General features: G+C 41.1%; 2 protein-coding genes across 10 annotated transcripts in view; one reads left to right on the forward strand and one right to left on the reverse strand.

Annotated features, from left to right (window-relative positions):
• Positions 1-2,106, reverse strand: part of ESCO1 (establishment of sister chromatid cohesion N-acetyltransferase 1) — a 65,855-nt gene extending 63,749 nt beyond the window's left edge. For 3 of the 4 annotated variants that reach the window (XM_059893802.1, XM_059893804.1, XM_059893803.1), the window contains exon 1: positions 1,637-2,101. The gene's annotated coding sequence lies outside the window, so the exon portion shown is untranslated. Of the gene's footprint in view, positions 1-1,636 lie in introns of all 4 variants that reach the window. The other variant, XR_009497170.1, reaches the window with a different exon arrangement.
• Positions 1,593-15,823, forward strand: SNRPD1 (small nuclear ribonucleoprotein D1 polypeptide). 6 transcript variants are annotated; one of them, XM_059893810.1, is made up of 5 exons: positions 1,593-2,163; positions 11,030-11,106; positions 12,612-12,803; positions 15,356-15,460; positions 15,626-15,823. In XM_059893810.1, the coding sequence occupies exons 2-4, from the start codon at positions 11,037-11,039 to the stop codon at positions 15,430-15,432; spliced, it is 339 nt and encodes a 112-aa protein (XP_059749793.1). In that variant the 5' UTR covers positions 1,593-2,163; positions 11,030-11,036; the 3' UTR covers positions 15,433-15,460; positions 15,626-15,823. The 6 variants fall into 6 exon arrangements, with proteins under 6 accessions (XP_059749793.1, XP_059749790.1, XP_059749791.1 ...); XM_059893807.1 differs by lacking the exon at positions 1,593-2,163 and adding an exon at positions 5,665-5,804 and having other exon boundaries at positions 15,356-15,464; XM_059893808.1 differs by lacking the exon at positions 1,593-2,163 and adding an exon at positions 5,665-5,804 and having other exon boundaries at positions 15,356-15,464; positions 15,646-15,823.
• The last annotated feature ends 575 nt before the right edge of the window (positions 15,824-16,398 follow it).

Below are 16,398 nucleotides of genomic sequence, written 5' to 3' on the forward strand. Positions count from 1 at the left end.
TTGTAATACTAATCAACGAAAAATGACAGCATATTTTCTTTACCCAGGAATTAGTAAGGTGGGCAGAAGCTCATAACATAGGGGAGATTTTGTTCTAAGGGTACTTCCAAAGACACACATCTGACCTAAGGGGCATACACTGCATTCTGCCCAAAAGGGGGAAGTGACTGTTACAGCTTTCTCATTTCTGCACATGCTCTAGGTCTGAATTTGCAGATTCCAAATTAAGCACTTTTTATCCCACTCTCATTTCTAATTCCACGGTGAGATTTTTTTTAAGTTTTTCAAATTAAAAAAGTTCCATTGGTATTGATGCCCTGCGTAAAGCAAAAACTAAGGACTTAATCAGAAGAGGCTGAATATAACATAATTCATGGCATCCAAAATGTTTTAAACTGAAATTGTGTTTTACCCTTTTTTTTTTCTTTTTTTAAATAACGTTTAGGTGAGGAAAAAACAAAGCACACCCACATCCTACTCTTCCACTAAGTAGCATTCTTTTACTGGTTTCTGTTAAGGCTATTTACTGAAACATCGTTTGATAATACTATTCGAATACTGTGTGCTGCAACTACTTCCTGCTGAAAGAATCCCTTTTCAGCTACCGAAGGCTACCCGAAAACAAGATGCACAGTACTTCTAAAACCTCAAGGATTTAACTCCTTCCTCCTCCCCCGCCCCCACTCCTGGAAAATACCGTACGTGCCGGGATTTCAAAACAAAACATTTGGGGATGAGGGAGGGGGAGGTTAAGTGTGTGGGAGCGGCAATGTTCTCCAATTTTTGGAGTTGCTATCTCTCCCATTCTGCCCGAGAAAAACAAACCCCCGTTATAAAATAATCTTAAGAATAGCGATCAAAATCGAGGACCCAATTCTCTTCTGCTCGCATCTATCTCTACAAACTTCACTATGCCCCTCAACACACCCAATTTCTACTCCTGAGCAGCCCTGCCTGCGCCCAGACCATCCTGTCCAACCAGAACCACACTATGACCTTGGACCCGGGCCACAGCTCCCCTCCCAGTCTAAGGACCGTGAGGCCAGGATCCCCACATCCCGCCCCGCAGACTGCAGAGGCCTCAGGGTTCACGCAGGGTCGGCGGGGGACGACGGGCAGGGGAGCGAGCCGCAGGACCGCAGCTCCGCCAGGGCTGGAACGGCGGGTTCGGGGGAGACGCACGGAAGGAAAGACGCCGGGGGTGGGGACGAGGCCGGGCTACCTGCGGGCCGGCGCCGACACCTCCCCGGCCGCCGCAATGGCTGCACGCCACCTCGGGGGCTCCGGAAGCCCGCGCGGCCGCCTGGGAGGCCCGGCCTGACCCCGTCCTCGGCCACGGCCCCTTACTACCGCTGACCACCCAGCGGGCCGCGGCAGGTGATGCGGCGACTGGGCAGCCGAGCCGCGCAGCTCGGTTACCTGCCTCAGGCGACCGCGCCTCCGAGCCGCCCACTCCCTCCCAGGGGCGCCAGGAGCCGGGACCCGAGGAGTAGGAAGGGCGTGCGAGGCAGCACGACACAGAGGGGCGGACAGGAAGGGGGAGAAGCGTCCGGCTCTCCGGAGGGGCTGGCAACAGGGAAGCGAGGACGCTAGCGACGCGACAGCGGGCGGCGGGGCGGTCGGGACGCTACCGTACCTTCCTCGCTCCCGGCCGAGGGTCCGACGAGAGCTAGCAGACCGCCTCACATCCGGGTATCGGGAGACACTCAGCTGCTTCTGCCGCCACAGCCGCTTCTGCCGCCACCGCCGCCTCTCCCGCGGCGCAGAAACGCCAAACTTCCGGCGATGACGGCTACGCCTCGCCCGTCAGATGGGAGTTACCTGGGACCGTCTTGGGCGCGCTTGCGCAACGCTCCTTTCTTGCCTGAACCGGCTCAGCTGACGTGCCCAGAAGATGAAGATGGCCGCCACGCTACTTGCGTCTCACGCAGTTTTTCACCCCGGCCCGGACTGCTGGGCGTCGGGGAAAGACGAGCCAGCGTCGGACCGCAGCGCAGGCGCGGTGGGAGGCCTCGCGTGCGCGCACCGCGGGTGGGCGCCTCTGCGGCGAGCGGCAGACGCTTCCCTTTCCCCGCTCGTCTCTTGGAGTAAAGCCACGCACGCCCCCAGCGGTGGTGGTTTGTGTTGAAAATCCGTCGCCACCGGTTCTTCTGTTGGTTGCAGGTACTGCTCTCTGCGACTTCCAGTTCAGATACCTCTAATCTTCGACAGGGGCCAATGTAAAGAAAAGGGTAGGCGATTGACCCTTCTCTCTCCTTCCCGGCACTGCACTCCAGCGCCTCCCCAAAATGCAGGGCTTCAGCGTCTCCTTGCACACTTTCCTCCCTGGGCATCAGAGCACAAGAGTCGACAAGAAATTGTAGAAAGTTCCACCACATTTAGTCATGGCGGGTGTTCAAAGCTTTGACTCTTAGAGACCCCTAAAGATAGAATCCAGGGTTCTCGCACTAGGATTCTTGGTTCTACCATGCTTTTGAACACGCTTTCTGTGCTACTCTTTCCTCATTTGCAGAGCTGTGAGGATGGGTAAATGGGTGCTCTTGCCCTTGAGAATCTGAAGAGAGGTTCTCCTCTTCCGTCCCTCCTTTTTTGAAGCCAAGTCCAGCCAAAATGTGCTCTAAGTTTGCGAAGCCTGATGTTTTTATGAGAATACATCTTCCACAAAACTTTATTGAGCTGCCTGTCAGTTTAGTTTGGGGAGGTTCTGTGGTTTAAAAACCAAAATGAGAAGTATTGGTGGGTGAAGCCATTGGTCACATCACCATAGCTTGTGTTGTGGCAAAAACCTGTCTTCCCCCCCCCCCGCCCATCCCCAGTGCCTGATACATTCATTTGTCCCTCGTTCAACACAAGTTTAAACAAGTCCAGTTATACGGGGATTTTTTTTTTTTTTCAGTAGTAAGTACTAAAGTACTGAACAATCATCATCAACTGGTTGGTTGAATCGGAGGATGTGGGACTGGGGATATGGAGGGGCGACTGTAAGTTATGCATGGATTTTCCACTGAGCAGAGGCTCTGTGCCCCTAACGCCGGAGTTGTTCAGGGGTCAACAATATACTTTAATGGCATATACCAAACGGCTTGAATTGGGGAAAAACTCAGGAGTAGACTGCCAACCTGATTAAAGCTGGTTATCTACTGTTGATAGAATATCTGACCTATATTTGTCTTCACCTTCAGATTGTCAGACAATTGGTGGGATCTCTCTTTGTAAACCACTTTATCTGTAGTAACTCAAATTCTGGCATACACACATACACAAATCATATTTACAAGTTTCCATTTCCAAAAAATGGGCCTCTGCTTCTTTTTTCTTTTTTTTTTAATATTTATTTATTTGCCTGCATCTGGTCTTAGTTGCAGCACGCGGGATCTTTTAGCTGCTGCATGCGAGATCTCGTTCCCTGACCAGGGATGGTACCTGGGCCCCCTGCATTGGGAGCATGGAGTCTTAACCACTGGACCACCAGGGAAGTCCCAGGGCCTCTGCTCCTGAGTGATCTATTCCACTATACTTGTATTGGCCACAATCAGGAGCGTTGGAATCCTTACAAATGTCACACCATATGAAATTGTATGTATTTATTTTTGATACATAAGGAATTCATATTTGATGTATAATTCCTGTGCAATTTGTTCTAGGTTTTCTTTTATAAAACAATACAATCAGGTGTTGAAGCATGCTGTGAAAATATAAAATAGTTTGCTTTTACAATACTGTATTATACACTTCAGAGTTGGGTCATTTGATTTGTTGTCTACTAAAAAATAATCATGATCCAGTGAATAAATTATCTTGCTTGATTGAGCTTTCAAAGATCATATAAGCTCACAGCGAATTATCCTAGTAAAAAGAGAGGCTTCCATTCCTGAGAGCTCCTGAGAAAGTCCCCGGGGGGGAGAGCTGTGATTGGTTCATCTTTTGCCATGTGCACATGCTAAAAACAAATGCTGTGGCCTAAATGATGCATCTTGGTGCTGAACATTATGGTTCTGTAAATTTGTGAAGTTCTTTTTCAGAACCCTACACAAGAAACATAAGCCCCTACTTGTAAATTCTTTTGCCAAACTTAAAATTGTGAATGTAATCTGGATTTGTTTAAATTGTTTGCTTTCCTTGCTCACTCCAAATTGCAGAATGTACTTTTTTGCGCATGCTTATCATTAAGACATCTACTTCTAAAAACTAATGATGAAATAGTTGTATTGCCCCACATGTTACATTCTCATTTCCTTGTTCCTTTTCTTTCTTATGACCAATCTAAATGCCTGTAATATATAAAACCTCAGCTAACTCCAAGAAGACAGAGTAGTCTCACTTTCAGACTGACCCTCCTGCTAGCAGCAAATAAAGGCTTTTCCTTTGTTGCTCCCTTCTTGCTGACTTTATTTCAGGACTCTTGACAGTTTTATACTATGAGAAATTTTATACTATGTAAAAATACTAAAAAATTTTCAAGCTAAAAAATAAAAACAAAGAAAAATTATAGCAATTTGGTCCACATTGGATCACCAGGAGATTATTAGGAACTGTTGGGAAGACAGGGGGATAGATGTTGAGAAGGCAGCACACATATGTCCATTACAGTCTTGCTACTCAGATTGAGATCCATGGACTAGGGGCATCTTCATCAACTGAAGGCTTGTTAGAAGTGCAGAATTTCAGACCCCATACCAACGGAATCAGAATTTTCATTCTAAAATTTCCTCCAGTTGAGTCCTATGCACATTAATGTTTGATGAGAATTGCCTCACAACATTCAAGAATTCTGATGACCAGCGATGAAGTCCAAGCTGGAGATACAAATTAAAGCCATAGTTTTAGAGGAGATCACCTAGGCTAAAGGAGGAAGTATCCATTAGAGAAGCATAACACGATCTCTGGATCTCTGGGCACTGTGGGGAACCCTTTTGAGGTTTGTGACCAGAATTTAAAGTGAAAATAATCAGTTAAATGGGGTGATTTTTCTGGGCTTCCCTGGTGGTGCAGTGGTTAAGAATCCGCCTGTCAGTGCAGGGCACACGGGTTTGAGCCCTGGTCCGGGAAGATCCCACATGCTGCGGAGCAACTAAGCCCATGCGCCACAACTACTGAGCCTGTGCTCTATAGCCCATGAGCCACAACTACTGAGCCCGCGTGCCACAACTACTGAGCCTGCGCTCTAGAGCCTGTGCTCCACAACAAGAGAAGCCACCGCAATGAGAAGCCCGCGCACCACAACGAAGAGTAGCCCCCACTCTCCACTAGAGAAAGCCCGTGCGCAGCAACAGAGACCCAACGCAGCCAAAAATAAATAAAATTAAATTTTTAAAAAGTTGACATTTAAAAAAAAAATGTGTGATTTTCTTCAGGCACGTTAAGTAATGTTGAGGTTCCTGGTGTTGGAGCAGAGTTAGCATAATCCTCTGGACTTCTCCCAGAACTTCCTTTCATTAAGGAGTAAATTTCGTGCTGCTTAATACACGGAGCCCAGCCATGCCCGCTAATGGGATTTAATCTCCTAAAATTTCCCTCTTACCGGAAGTTTCCTCCTAAAGCAGCCCTAAACCCCCTCAGCAGTTGCAAGGCACACCTCCAGCCGCCAGGGGCCGCAGTGGCGCTCCTCACGGCCGGAAGCGAGTAGCTCAAGGGTGGTCTCGGCGTTTCCGCCGTGCGTCCGCAGCGGTACGCGCGGTCTTTACGTCGGAACCCTGGGAGTGTTTTCGGCCATTCATATTCGTAGCCGGTCGGCGCTCGGTTTTTCGGTTTTGTGCGCTCTCGGACTGAAAGGGTGACGGCGCCGCTAGGATGAAGCTCGTGAGGTGAGGAGGTGACCAGGCGGGGTGAGGACTGTGAGGGGATGGTCTGGACGGTGTGGGCCGGGAGCGGGAGGCTGGACTGCCCCAGAGGCTGGAGGCGCGAAAGCCGCGTGTGCGCGCGGCCTGCTTACGGCCTCCGGCGCCCGCCGCTCCCGTCCCATCTTGGCCGCGCCGCCGCGGCCGCTCGGGCCCGGGCTTCAGACTGGGTCGCGCGGGGATCCCCCGTATTTTCCAAGAAGTGGAGGTAAAGGTCGGGCCATGTTTTCCCACACAGAGTCTTCGAGGCCTTAGAGGTGCAGCTCCAGACTTACAAGCTCTTACTCCCGGTTTCTTACCGACTTTCATTTTGAGTAGAACTTGTGCTCTAGTCTAGGTTGCGTTTCTGGCTCGTCTCAGCCCTCAGGAGCCGGCAAATATAACTAGGTCCACGCTCCCTGAGAATGTGGGAGACATAAAAATACTAATGCGTAAGTAGTTTAAGTTAATGCGTTTTTCGTGATGAAACTACCACCGCACTTTGAAGAGTACTTAGAAGCTGCAGGAGTTTATCTGGAAATAATGAAACCCAATTCCGAAATGTTTCAAATCAGGGATGGACTTTTGACTCCATAAGTTGTTTTTTTTAGTGTGTTTTTCCCCCTTGTTGTTACTCACTAGACTTAATGTTATTCAACCGACATTTCCCCTTAAAATAGGACTTTGCTTTAGGAAAAGTCTCCCAACGTGGGACAGAATCTCTTTTCTGTATTTTTTGACTGATTACACAGATAATAGAGATTTCTTGTTCATTTCTGTTTAAATTTGGCCGGTTAGCTGAGCCTACTGAAGACTTGTTTACTGATTGGAGCAATTCATTCTAAACTACTTGCAAATAGATTGGATTTTGGTGTTTTTCCTTGAGGCTGAGAGCCTGCAGAGGTTTCTAATAACCCAGCCGGCAGTTACAAACTAGCTTAGCTAGTTTCTTGTCTGTTCAGTCAAGGATTGTCAGTGTTATTGGGCACCTGTTACACTGTGCTCTCATAATGTATTCTTTTTTTTCTTTTTTTCAAGACAGAGTCCGTGCCTTGTTGGAGCTTTATGTTTTGTGGTGAAGGTAGACAAGTAGATCGTTTGTAGTATGTTTGAAATAACATATAAAATCCTCATTGTTATATTCAGGGTGGTGTTTGTAGAGAGGGCATTTAAGGTTAACTTTTTGTCCATTTTTTTTCTTACAGTTTTATTGAGATGTAATTGGTGTACGGCACTGTATAACTTTAAGGTATACGGCATAGTTATTTGATTTACATCCATCACGAAGTGATTAACACAATAAGTTTAGTGAGCATCCATCATCTCATATAGGTACAAAATTAAAGAAATAGACAAAATTATTTTTCTTGTGATGCGGACTCAAGATTTACTTTCTTAGCTTTCATATATAACATACAGCAGTGTTAATTATATTTATCATGTTGTACATTACATCCCTAATACTTATTTATCTTATAACTGGAAGACTTCGTCCATTTTTATTTGAAGTATAACTTTGGGGGGAAACATCTCAGAATTTAAAGTTTATTTTTTCAATTTCTCAATACCTGCCAGTCTGAATCTGTAGTTAAGTTTTATGTCATACTCTTTGGAATCAGTTTGATTTAAAGATAGTCCGTGTTGTGACGGAATTTTCCTATGAATTTTAATGGCTGTACTGAATCCTATTCTGTGTCTTACACTATAGAAACAAAATTTCTAATAACTGGAGAATGTATTTTACGCCAGGAAAAATGGGTGTTTGTCTAACTGGTTTGCGGTTTTGGTTGACTTTTGTTATTTCTGTATCTCAGTTGGTGACACTGTTATACTGTCTCCCTAACCAAAAACCTGGGAGTCACCTTTGACTTCTTCCTCTTGATAATCCTGATAATCTGATAAGGTGCCAGGTTTTGGCAAATTTACCTACCTAATATAAGTATCTTTCACTATCCCGTTCTCTTTGATTTTTGAATTTAATAGTGTGAGTTTGGATACCATTTCAGTGCTATACTGAAGGATACCATTTTATCTGAATAGTTGAGTATTATCTGAATATCTTAAGTTACAGTAAGCAGAAAGAATTCAGGTAGTGAAGGATTCATCAGAAAATAATTTGAATTTGCTTGGTTCCTGGGCTCGGATAACTGTGTTTATTTCTCCTGCCCTCAATTAACCTTCCTTGCCACTCCAGTCGACACCACTAAGCTGTTCAGGCTCCCTTTTCTTCCCACCTGTGTTCTTTAATCTCACTTCTTAAAGTAAATATCTCATACAGTGAAATTCAGTGTGCATTTCCCAATTTTGAAAAATGTATACACCTGTGAAACCCAAACCGCTGCCTGGATAGTGAACTTCTGGATTCTGTTCTGTTTCATTGATCTATTTGTAGTTCCTGTGTCTTGATTACTTTAATCTATCTATTGCTCTAGCTGCCTAATTTGTCTTCCGATGTGGCACGCCACTCCATTGATGAAAACCCTTCAGTAGTTCTTCTAGGGGAATTCTTCAGCAGAGCTTGGGCATTCCATGAAAGGAACCTCTTCCCTACACATTTTCTTGGACTTAGTATTCCAACAGTAATACCTATAATTTCTGTGTACCTTGTGCTGTTTCTTACTATTATCTTTGCTCTTGTCTCTCTTCGCTGCATATTTCCAACTTTTCAGACTTCTTACTAGAAGTCCACTAAGATCTGACTCCTTCCTACCCACGCTACATTATATTCATGGTAAAAACCTGTGCATATCTCCATTGTGATTTAAATTTACGTAATTACTTTTAAAAAAATCTTTCATGTGTCTGTTCTGCCTTCTAGAGTTTGAGCTCCTTGGGGGCCTAGTCTTACTCATTTTTAATCCTCATTACCAAGCACAGAGACTACCAGATAATATATAATGATAAATATTATTTATCAAAGAAATATCCTTGGACTTGATAAAATGTATTTTAATTGTTTCAGAGGTTTTCTTACTTTCTGGTTTTCCTTTTATTTCCATATGGTAGACTGCTTGATTAATAAAGTATTTTATTTTTACTTGAATCCTGCCTGTTTCTAAAAATGATTTGAAAGAAATTTTATAAAAGTAGAAGTTATTATTGGATGGCACAATTAAAGTAAAAACAAGTTTTAAATTGATAATGGAAAGAAACCATTAGGTTAAAATTCTAGGCTAATATAGTTATATTAAATTTGAGCTAAGTTAAAGAATTCTTACCTGGTGAAATAAAGCATTACCAATTCATTAAGAGAGACTTTTTTTCTTGACAGCAAATATGGAAAGGGAAGGGATTCAACACAGTTTTTTCTTTATATGAGAACAAGTTTGGGAGTTGCTTTATGCAAGACCAAGTAATTTCCCCTTTTTTGATGGCTGTCTATACCACTTAATATGTTGTATTTTAAGGCTGATTTCCCTTTAATCATTGAAACATTTTAGCCAACTTATTCAGTGCCTTGTTACAATCCAGGATTAGATATAAAGTTCATGATCCTTAACCTCAAGGATAGACTAGTTGGGGGGAAAGTAGGTAATCCTACATTTAGTGTGATAGGGTATACAAAGTACATACTATAGACCAGAAATTTTGAATATGAGTTGTATATTAGATCATATTGTAGGATTATTGTTCATTTTCCTAGATGTGATTGCGGTGTTATGGTTATGTGGGAGAAGGTCCTCATGAGAAAATGCATGCTGAAGTGACTGCAGTTTACTTTCAGATAATATGGTGACAGTGTAAGTGGGGGGGAGGGGGACACACAAATGGTAACATTTTCATAGTGTGTGAACCCTTCAGCTTTCTCTGCAATATTTCATAATAAAAAGTTGGAGAACAGAGGAATAGATGAAGAGGGGAATGGATGACTATTCAGTAAACGTTATTGAGGCACCTGGCTATCCAACTTGGGAAAATCATAAAGGCAGCTTCCTACCTCACATTGCACAGAAAAGAGACGAATTCCAGGTGGATTAAAACTCTAAATATAACAGTAGAAGAAAATAAGAGACTTTTTATAATCTTGGGGTGGGAATCATCTTTCTAAACAAATTACATACCCAAGAAGGATTCATAAATTTAACAACATAAAAATGAAAAAAAATCGTATGGCTAAAGAAAACCATGAACTTGAATTGCTGTGGCAAACTGATAGAAAATAAAAGAAGAATTCAACCTAATTGGAGTTGTGAATAACGTGAATAGGAAATTAACAGAAGAAATACAGATTTCTTGTATTCATGAAGAATTACTCAACAAGTGATAGGGAAAAGCAAATTGCCTTTTTTCCCCTATCAAATTGACCAAAAAAAGATTGGTGACAATTCGTGTTGGTGAGGATTTGCATAAATGAATTTGGTGGGGGTTTGCATAAATGTCTCTAAATGCTAAATGAGAACTAAAAGTTATAGAAGCCATTATAGTATGGCCCAGTTTCTGTAAAAGTAAATTTTATGTAAATGCTTATGTTTGCATATAAAATGGTCTAGAATATCCCCACATACCTGGAGGAGGGTTAGAAAAGGAGACTTTTACCTTATTTATACACATACAATAAGTGTATAATCTTTTAATACCAATTATAATGTATCATTTTTTTCAGTTTCATTGAAATATAATTGACATACTAAGTTTAAGGTGTACAGGATAATGACTTAACTTACATAAGCTGTGAAATGATCACCACAGTAAGTTTGTTAACATCCATCATCTCATATGTATACAAAAGAAAAGAAAAAAATGGCTTTTTTCTTGTGAGAACTTTCAGGATCTAGTCTCTTAGCAGTTTTCAGATATACCATACAGCAGTATTAACTATAGCCGTCATGTACATTATATCTCCAGTACTTACTATCTTATAATTGGAAGCTTGTGTTTTTTGGGCACTTTTATCCATGTAATTTCTTGATTTCAGTTTTGTGGCTTATAGTGACTTCAGGATCTATATGCATGGATCAGAGGTTAAGCTGTATAATGGCTTAGAGAATCAGAAATGTCCAAGTGACAATTTCTGTTACTGTGCTCTTTCATAAATGTTAAGGGTATCATTCAGGGAAAGCTGAAATTGTTATGCACGCTATTAACAGGAATTGGTGCAGATAGCGTCCATAGTAGGTTTTCAGCATCTAGAAATTTCACTCTTTGGCTTAATAAACATGTTTTTGAAGTGTTAAAAGTGAAAATTTATCATTTTATTCCTATTGTCTTTATAGATTTTTGATGAAATTGAGTCACGAAACTGTAACCATTGAATTAAAGAATGGAACACAGGTCCATGGAACAATCACAGGTATGGAGGTTGGACTGCGTTTATAACACTTTTTATTTCCTATCTCTTTCACCTGCAGGCCAGAATTCTTTGGTTTATGAATGTTTTATATAGTACAAATCTCATTCCTTTTGTCTGGATTATTTCATTGACCTTCTTATTTAAGCCTCACCTTAAGTTCTTGTGCTAAGACCAGACTGGATTCCCCAGCTTATCCTATGTGTGACTGCTGTTTTTCTGCTTTATGCCTTTTCTACTTTTGCCTGTACGTATCCCCTGGAATGTTGCATCTTCCGAAACACATATTACTTGTATCAGAATTTTGTGACCCCTGTTAGATTGTAAAGTCCTTGAAGATAGAGGATGGGGTTTCCATGTCTGATTATCCTGGGTAAAAAATATGTGGGAAATGGGATGGGGGTGATGAAGAACCATAATTTTATCTAAGCATAACATATTAGAGTATTACATTTGTCTTTTTTCTTAGCTGTCTAACTCTTTGATGATATTGTATGTATGATATGTAGTTTTATATTTAAAGCCACCGTGATTCTTCACTAATAGTAGCTGCTACCCCAAAAAAGGGCAAATTTTTAAAAGAATTGATGAAAGAAAATGCTATCTTAGCATATGGTACCATTCTACTCTCTGAAATATTTAAATTGTAAATTTATAAATAATTTTTTAACATGTAGATCCAGCATCTGAGTAAACAAGAGAAATATATAGTATTAAACTGATAATATTTGTGAGTCTGCTAGAACTTTGCAACACCAATTGCTATGAAAGGAAATCTGTATAGTTTAAGGTCTGATCGTATCTGAGGAAATGTAATTTCTGTCCTGTTAAAATTCCGTGATTTTAAACAGTGATTTAGTCTGCTCTTTTCTGAGCTGTGTGTTGTATGTTGTAGAGGAAGCAGAGTGTTCTTCCTGCTTGTTAGGAATTCAAAATCTAGTGGTGGAAGACACTCACAAAAGTAATGTAATGTAAGGTTTGCCTCACATACAGTAGGCACTTAATAAATGATGTCCCAGGAGGAAAATTTAGTAAATTGGGGGAGCAAAATCTAGTAAAAATCCAATTCCCTCCCCCACTGACAACCACTGTTTCAAGTTTCTTATATCCTGAATATATATTTTAGTCCTCACAATAGGGATAATCATATTATCTACCATAAGGACATTGAGGATTAAACTAAAATGCCTTAGCATGCAGTTCCTGGAACATAGAAAGAGATCATAAATCTTTTGGATTTTTTTCCCCTGTCCCTCGTTGTATCAAGTTCCCCAACAAGATGGAATGTATCAAAAGTCTATTAATTTTGGGAAAGAAGAATACAGAAGATTAGTAAACAGCAAGCTAAGGAAAAATCTAGTGAAGGAAAGATTTCTGATTTATACTGACATCATTACCAGTTGTAGAACAGATAATACTCTTCTGTAACATGGTACTAAAAGTGGCTTGATAGATTAATTGGTTGCTTTCCTTATTATGCTAGTAACTGCCCTCTTTTTTCCCTCCAGGTGTAGATGTCAGCATGAATACACATCTTAAAGCTGTGAAAATGACCCTGAAGAACAGAGAACCTGTACAGCTGGAAACACTGAGTATTCGAGGAAATAACATTCGATATTTTATTCTGCCAGACAGCTTACCTCTGGATACACTTCTCGTGGATGTTGAACCGAAGGTGAAGTCTAAGAAGAGGGAAGCTGGTAAGTTTGAAGGATTATAAACATTTTTGTGTCTGGTGTATTTATACCCTAATTCGCTATTGAAAATATGTTTATATTTGCAAACAACACGGGTTGGTTGGTTTGTTTTAATTGCCTCTACTTACCATGAGTACATACAGTGTTTCTTACAGTTCCTGGTATTGCTATTCAAAAGACTGATGTTGTTCTTACTTCCTGTCCCTTTGTGCACGGCCTGGTCCCCTAATCCCTGCACACTTTGAAAGATTTGGAGATTGAGTCTTTTTTTTTTTAATAAATTTATTTATTTATATTTATTTATTTTTGGCTGCACTGGGTCTTTGTTGCTGCGTGCGGGCTTTCTCTAGTTGCTGCGAGCAGGGGCTACTCTTCATTGTGGTGTGCGGGCTTCTCATTGCAGTGTTTTCTCTTGTTGTGGAGCACGGCCTCTAGGCGTGCAGGCTTCAGTAGTTGTAGAATGCGGGCTCAGTAGTTGTGGCTCGCGGGCTCTAGAGCACAGGCTCAGTAGTTGTGGTGCACAGGCTTAGTTGCTCCGAGGCCTGTGGAATCTTCCCGAACCAGGGATCGAACCCTTGTCCCCTGCATTGGCAGGGGGGTTCTTAACCACTGCGCCACTAGGGAAGCCCAGAGATTGACTCATTATTCCTGCTATTCTGAAATTTCTTAATGACTTAGCATTTTGTCCACTGTTGTTCTGGGTACTTGGTGGACCCTTTCAGTATGGATATTCTTGCCATTTAGAGCTAAGAAATTTACTTGTGTAACGTTGATAAATTTCTTCTGTTTTGCTCGTTCTGTTCTTTCTTCCTGGAATTCTTAATCATTGGGTCTTCTGACTGATTCCTTCTGAGTCTTTTATTTTTCCTCTCTGTCTTTTATTCTGTACTTGGTGTTGTTTTCTCTGGTTTCTCTTTTTATTTGATCTCTTAGTTTGGTCTTTATGTTGAAGGTTTTACTATAGTATCTTGCATTTTGGCCATCTGTTGTTTAAGAAGGACTCTGAAAAGAGAACTTTTGGGAATGGAGGCTGAACTCCTTAGAGGGTGGGTTCAAAGTAAGTTGGCTTCTCTACTGAGGAGACCTAAAATTTCAGGATCTGGAAGTCTCTTCTGGAGCTGGTTTTCTCAGAAAAAGATTCTAGTCACCTACTGTGGGAGACATATGTCTGGCAGCCAGCATTACAGGAGAAGGGCAGGAGAAAGGGGCTGATATTAAACACAATGATTTTGAGACTTTTCCTTCCACTCACACTAAGAAGTATATTGTACTTTACATCATGACCTATTCATACATATAAATGAAACAGAAGCTTCAGGAAGAATTATTTAGTCTTAATACATGCAGATGCCCTTAACCTTCCTATCCTATTCTCTTTCAGTTAAAAAAAAAAAAAAATTCAGGTTGTAACACATAGCTTGAAAAACGCTGACTTGATCCCCCTGTTCCTTCCCTCCAGCTCTGTGACTTTTGCTGCCATCCACTTTCCAAGTGTTTTCAAATCTGAAGCCTTTCTGTCTCAAGGTCTTTGGGTTACTTTTATCTTTTCTTTCCTACCTACCTGTCAGGGAAATAATGATTAGCTTTGCAAGGTGGGGAAGAGGACTAGCCAATCTACTGCTCTGCATAAGGATTGTCAACCTTTCCCCCCCAACCCTGTTTTCAGCCCCCTGCCTCATCATCTCACCCCTGGCTTCCAAGGTCCTAGGTCTTTTAGAAGTTATTCTTCCTTTACTAAACATCTGTAGTTCTCAGTCTATTTTCTGACTTAAAAAATTTGTTGAAATCTTTCAACCACTGTGTTTTTTCTGCATTTGTTTTTTCCCCCTTATGGATATTTGCCATTTTTATTCCTTTTCTATCATGAATAGTACTTCAGAGGGAATTAGAGATAAGTGTGGTTAATCTGCCTTGTTTTAAGAGAAGTGCTAGACTTAACTCTGTTGCTTTGAATGGTAAGACTAGGAACAATTGGTAGAAATGTCAAGATTTTTTAAATATTCATAGATGTCTGAAAATGAAAAGTTCAGAGCTAGGATGACCAGGTAACAAGGATATTGCTACTGGATTAAAGTACTAGGTTATGATTAGATCAGATGACTTAAGATTCTGAAAAGTCAGGAAGTTTTTATTTGATGTAATATGTTTTAAGTTTTCTTGGCATGAATTAACTAACTTGGATTCTATACAGTAACAGAAACATCTGGCACATAGTGTTTGTGTTCTGTTCCGTTAGTATTATATCTTTTTCATCTTGTGTGAGGTTCAAATCATTTGTATTTTATTTTGTGGTGAATTTGAGGCACGATACAAAGAAAAAATATTTTAAAACTTGATGAATTTCTCAGTAAATAAAGTCAAATGAAACAAATATTAAGGTATTAGTAGGCCAGCAATTCTTGGTTCTGTATGGTAAACTGTTGGGAAAGGGTGACTGAGGTTACATTTGAGAGAAGCTGAATTAAACTTTTCTTTACTGTAGGTACTGTTTGTGGTGGCCAGGTAACATCAGCACAGAAGAGAATTCCCTTTACTTTGTTTTTCTCTTCCCTCAGTTGCAGGAAGAGGCCGAGGCCGAGGAAGAGGAAGAGGACGTGGCCGAGGCAGAGGAAGAGGGGGTCCTAGGCGATAATATCTCTCAAGACTACTATTTCGAAGTAGTAGGTATTATGGGATATTTTTTTGTACAGGTTTTGTTTGTTTATGGCAGGCGAGGAAGAGGAAGAAGACATGGCCAGGGCAGAGGAAGAGGGGGTCCTAAGCGATAATGTCTCTCAAGATTACTGTTTCAAAGTGATAGGTACTATGGGATATTTTTTGTACAGGTTTTGTTTGTTTATGGCAGACGAAGAAGAAGAAGACGTGGCAGAGGAAGACTACGTGGCTAAGTTAGAAGATGGTGGAGTCCTAAGCAAACTGTGTCTCTCAAAGTTATGGTTTTAAAGTGATCGATGCCCTGGCTGCTTTTTGTACAGGCTTTGTTTGTTTGTGGCAGTTTTTAATAAACATAAATGTAGGACAGAGTTGTCTATTGACTATATCATATTAATTTTTAATAGTTCATATATATATTCATGATACAAACACAATAAGACCTAAGCATTACTACTAGGCAGTCCCAGAATAATTCCAATCTTAGATCAGGCTTTTAATTTTTTGAACTAAAATATTTCTTTTATGAATATATGTAGAATATACACCTTTTTATATCACATGCACTGACTATGCGTTTTTTTTTGTTTTGTTTTGTTTTTTTAACATCTTTATTGGAGTATAATTGCTTTACAATGGTGTGTTAGTTTCTGCTTTATAACAGAGTGAATCAGTTATACATATACATATGTTCCCATATCTCTTCCCTCTTGCGTCTCCCTCCCGCCCTGACTACGCGTTTTATTGTTTTACCTTGACTCCATTCTGTGGAACCTTCCTACAAGTGAAAAAAGTTCTTTTTGGTACTTAAGAAACTAAAGTCCTGTGGAATGAGGTATAAAATTGATTCTCCTTTCCTGAGTTTTATTCCATGGAGACTTAGGTTCTTAGTAAATGGTGATGATCATCTTCTAAATTAAGGAGTCATTGCTTTTGTTGTCATTGT

Source organism: Balaenoptera ricei, chromosome 14, assembly GCF_028023285.1.
Source record: "Balaenoptera ricei isolate mBalRic1 chromosome 14, mBalRic1.hap2, whole genome shotgun sequence".
NCBI lineage: Eukaryota > Metazoa > Chordata > Mammalia > Artiodactyla > Balaenopteridae > Balaenoptera > Balaenoptera ricei.